Below are 4,620 nucleotides of genomic sequence, written 5' to 3'. Positions count from 1 at the left end.
CGACCCTAAGCTTCTTGTTCGGTACGTATTGAAAAAAGCCAACACGAACCCGATCGGACTTACAGATCTAGCAAAGAAAGAAATAAAAAGAAAATAGAATTTCGCTGAATGAAGGCGCAAAAATAAAATATCAAAAAGTGGCTAAGAGGAGGAAAAACAATTTTTTTTCCTCAGAATTTTTTCAAAATTTTTCTCTTTTTTTTTTGTCACGAATTAGGAGGAATAGGGAGGTTTTTATAGTCTTTTTGGGTCAACGTGTTGTTGGCCCAAAAAAGCAGCAAAAAGGCCAATTTGCGGATGCATCTGCACCTTCCGCGGATGCGGCCAGCCCGCAGAGGGCACCAGCGGGTGCCCGAGACGAGATGTACATCTCGGGCCACGCGCCAATTAATTTTTCCTAACAGGACATGCATCTTAGATGTTAAATATATGCTTGGCATATAATTTGAGAAAGACATTAACAATAGATAAGGCAACAAAATTGAACATCGCCATCAAAGTAAAGCTAACTACAGCTGAACATTGATGCTCAATAAGAGAATAACGAAACAATGTCCTTAAAAGAGATCAAGACAGAAAGGGGATCGATTGATGGCTGCTAAACCAAGTTCGTAATTTCATCATCGAAGACAGCCAGGTGTTCTTTCACAACACACCTCATCATCAGCCTCACGCCCTGCTTAGGTGCGGGCGGCTTGAGCATGATGAACGACCCAATAAAATTCCCGTCGTTGAAAGGGACGAGATGCATGGGCACTCCCCATCCATAATCTACCTCGTAAAATCCCACCTTGTTCCAATCTGCTATGATAAACGTGCCATAGTCGAAGGGCACTTTGTACGGGTCCTCCTCGTTCTCACCCATCGTCCATTTCGAGAACTTGCTCGGCAACATCTGTTTAGCTTCTCTAATGAGGCTCACAATCTCGACGAGCGATGAGCGAACGATCTTCTCGCTAGCTGCCGAGACGGTCACGGGGTACACAGCATTCCCGTAATAACCTTTTCTATGTGGTATCATTTGATCGAACAGGTGGCGGGTATCGGCTGCGAAGCCGAAGCGGACTTCGACGTGGGGCTCGAGATTAATAGCTCGAGTTCGAGCTCGCCAGGCCATCGCCGCGACGATGTCGAAGGTGGAGCATCTCTGCCCAGTCTCGTTCATGAATCGGTCCTTGAATTGGTTGATGCTGTCCAAGGAGATGTCGGCTATGGAGTACTCGAAGTCGAAGTCCGTCAGGGTCGGTGGCGGCCCTTGCGGGGGCTTGGCTGGGTTGAACTTGGGGATGTCCTCTCGGCACCAAATGGGCTCCACCGTGGGCCGTGGGAGGCCTCGGGCCATGTCCGCGATCGCGTTCACAAATTGGGCTGCCCCGAGGCCATCAAACATCGCATGGCTGGATATGATGCCGACGGAGAATCCACCGCATGTAAATTGTGTGACCTGAAATCCACCATTACCAAAAACCAGGCGTTGAGATCTGAAACATTAAATTCGTCACTTTCTTAATTTTATAAAGATATTCTTATAATTTTATATATTTAGGAGGATGGACATGCAAAAAATTCTTACCAAAAACTGACATCTGAAACATTAGATTCACTGTTTTGTATCGTTTTCTTGCATCCGACAACGACTAGGGCTGGTAAGGAATATGCTTGTTAGAGTCACATCGCCATTGCATGTCGTCTCATAATAATGCAATCAATTATGTAGACAATAGAGTGTCGAACCGGGCCATGTCTAGACTCTAGTGTCACAAGGAATCTAACCACCCCTACTCATGCGTCAAAACAAGTTTTTTTTCCCCTTCAATTACAGTTGTATCAAGCCATGTTAATTTAATGGGTCAAACCTCCCTCGAAGCAAAGCACATTATACGTTTTAAAGAAAGGTGCATGCATGGTTTCTAGATTTACAAGTGTCTGTAGAAAGCCAAAAATATATATATATACATGCAAAAAGAAAACTTTATAGAGATATACATGCAAATAGTAACTTTGCGAGGGTATTCATGCAATTACATATATTTAAGAGGGCATATACTTAAAAAATATCCAATACAAAATGATCAAAATCCAGTAAAGATAATTCATTAATAAAAAAATAGCCAAAAAGATTAAATTATGTTCATATAAACTCTTATAGAATAAATCATATTGCTTTTACGAAATTTTTGCTCCGAAAACAAAGAACAATTTAACATTTATAAATCACTAAAAAATATTTTACTAATCTAAGCATCTATAGTTAATTTAAATTCGAGATGATTTAATCTTTAAAAAATAATGAAAAATATGTAGACGTCATAGATTCAATAATGATAATTATATCAAAATCAAATGAAGAATAGTATTACTAAAATGATCTCCTAATATTTCAACTTGTTTCGGTCAAGATTTTAAAAAAGAAAATTGATAATGTGACTCGATCTTTTTTTAAATTGTCAATCCAACTAAATTATAAAAGACTTGACAAATTTCATCTGAGTTTTAATTTTATTAATAGATTTTTTAATATATACAGTTTTAATTTTATTAATAGATTTTTTAATATATACCCTTCTAAATATGATAAATTATATAAATACCTTCATAAAGTTGCTATTTGCGTGTATACCCTCATAACTTTTTTTTATACATCTATCTATAAGGATATTTCGGTCATTTTAATTTTAAACTTTTTTATTTTTTAATGATGTTAAATAGTACGGATGCATATGCCAAAAAAAATATGTGCATGTAAATAGTAATTTTATGAAAATATTTATATAATTTTATATATTTAGAAGTATACATGTAAAAAAAAAATGCCAAAAATCAAGATTTGAAATATTAGATTCACTGTTTTGTTTCGTTTCCTTGCATCCGACAACGACGAGGGTTGGTGAGGAATATGCTTGTTAGGGTCACATGGCCATTGCATGTGGTCTCACAATAATGCAATCAATTATGGAGACAACAGTGTCAAACCGGGCCATATCTAGTGTCACATGTCACAAGGAATCTAACCACCACTACTCATGTGGCAAAACAGCCACTCGTGCGTCAAAACAAGTTTTTTTTTTTTCCTTCAATTACAGCTGTATCGGGGCATTCAAGCTATGTTAATTTAATGGGTCAAACCTCCCTCGAAGCAAAGCACATTATGCGTTTTTTTCACATGTTTATTCTTTGTTTTTTTTTTTTTCAAAGAAAGGTGCATGCATGGTTTCTATATTTACAAGTGTCTGAAGAAAGACAAAAAGAAAAAAAGAAAAAAAAAACTTATAGACATCATATGCTTGCTGACTTGATTGTTAAAGAAATATACACGTCATCTATCGCGGATGCTGCCCATTCAACATTGAGATGCATTTTTATCTCAAAAAACATTAAGGTGCATTACAAAAATAGGCATATTTTACGACCTAGATCAAAATGCATCTCAATGCACTCATGCACGTTTTGAGATGCATCTCAAAGTCAATTTTTTTTTATTTTGTTAAGTATACTCATGCACATTTTGTATGAGGAGCTGTTGTACTAAAAAAAAAAAAAAACTAAGTAAAATTTTCTCATCCTAAAATAAAAATCATATATACTGGCTGACCAGGGAATAATTCGAGCCATTTTCCATACCAAAATAAAATAAAATAATCTGAGCCATATACCGCTTCTATCTTTTTTTTTTTGTTCCGTAAAAATTGATAAATACATGTGGATTACTGAAGAAGCATACCTGCAACATGAAAATGACACCCTCTCGGCTTACGTCCGGGGGGAGGACTGGAAAGAACTCTTCCTTTGGGATCATGAGAGGCCGTTGGAGGTTGTTGACATCTTTGAGGCTAAAATTCGCCGTGGCCTCGACGAACCATGCACCTTCCCCGGTGCAAGCAACCACCATGTCGCCGTCGTCGCACTTGAGGAGCCGGCCGGCGACCGGGTAGTAGGGGACCAGGGCCCTGGACAGCGCTTCCCTTATGACCCTGGCCGGCTCGACGCCGTGCTGGAAAACATGGATGGAGTCGACCATGACATCTCTCAGGGCCGGTGTCAGGTCGATGGAAGAGAGGGGGAGATTGCCGGCCGGCGTCTGCTCGCTGGGACCGACCAACGCGGGAGCCAATTTGGTCACGGAGAACATCATGATGGTGGGAATGGTTCGTCCGATTCGATTGCTTTGATGCTCTTGCGTTTGGAGTATTGTCTGCTTATAATGGACGGGGCCGGGACGTTGACAACCTGCCGGCTTGTTTGGTTTGTAACTAATGCTCGTATTCTATTTGTTATTTTACCCGCACGGACAGCTAATGAAGGGAGAGATGCTTGCTCGATCTTGTAGGCTGTGACCTGTAATGCACATGGAGTTTAGAACGAGGAAAGTGATGGACAGTATTAATGGAATGATGGGAGGGATGAGAACTTGCAGGTTTTAATGGTTTCATCTGTTTTGCAGGAAATATATAAAAAAGTTACTGCGTGCTACGAGATAATTGGCTAGTACTGACATGCATAAGTGCTTTAAAATAATGAAATCTCCTGCTTCGAGTATAGTTCTTCAGAAGTATGAATATTTTTTTCAAATTATTGTCTTCCTATTTCTATCATTTTTAATATTTTCATACTTTTTTTTTT

At 39.0% G+C, this 4,620-nt stretch overlaps 1 protein-coding gene across 1 annotated transcript; it reads right to left on the bottom strand.

Moving 5' to 3' along the window:
* Positions 1-475: 475 nt before the first annotated feature.
* Positions 476-4,330, bottom strand: LOC120105935 (acyl transferase 5-like). Its single transcript, XM_039118718.1, has 2 exons — positions 3,722-4,330; positions 476-1,444 (listed from the first exon to the last, which is right to left on the bottom strand). The coding sequence occupies exons 1-2, from the start codon at positions 4,130-4,132 to the stop codon at positions 599-601; spliced, it is 1,257 nt and encodes a 418-aa protein (XP_038974646.1). The 5' UTR covers positions 4,133-4,330; the 3' UTR covers positions 476-598.
* Positions 4,331-4,620: the final 290 nt, after the last annotated feature.

This window comes from Phoenix dactylifera, unplaced genomic scaffold (genome assembly GCF_009389715.1).
Source record: "Phoenix dactylifera cultivar Barhee BC4 unplaced genomic scaffold, palm_55x_up_171113_PBpolish2nd_filt_p 000402F, whole genome shotgun sequence".
NCBI classification, from domain to species: Eukaryota; Viridiplantae; Streptophyta; class Magnoliopsida; order Arecales; family Arecaceae; genus Phoenix; species Phoenix dactylifera.
The sequence above is the reverse complement of the archived record's forward strand: the minus strand, read 5'-3'. Positions and strand labels throughout refer to the sequence as shown.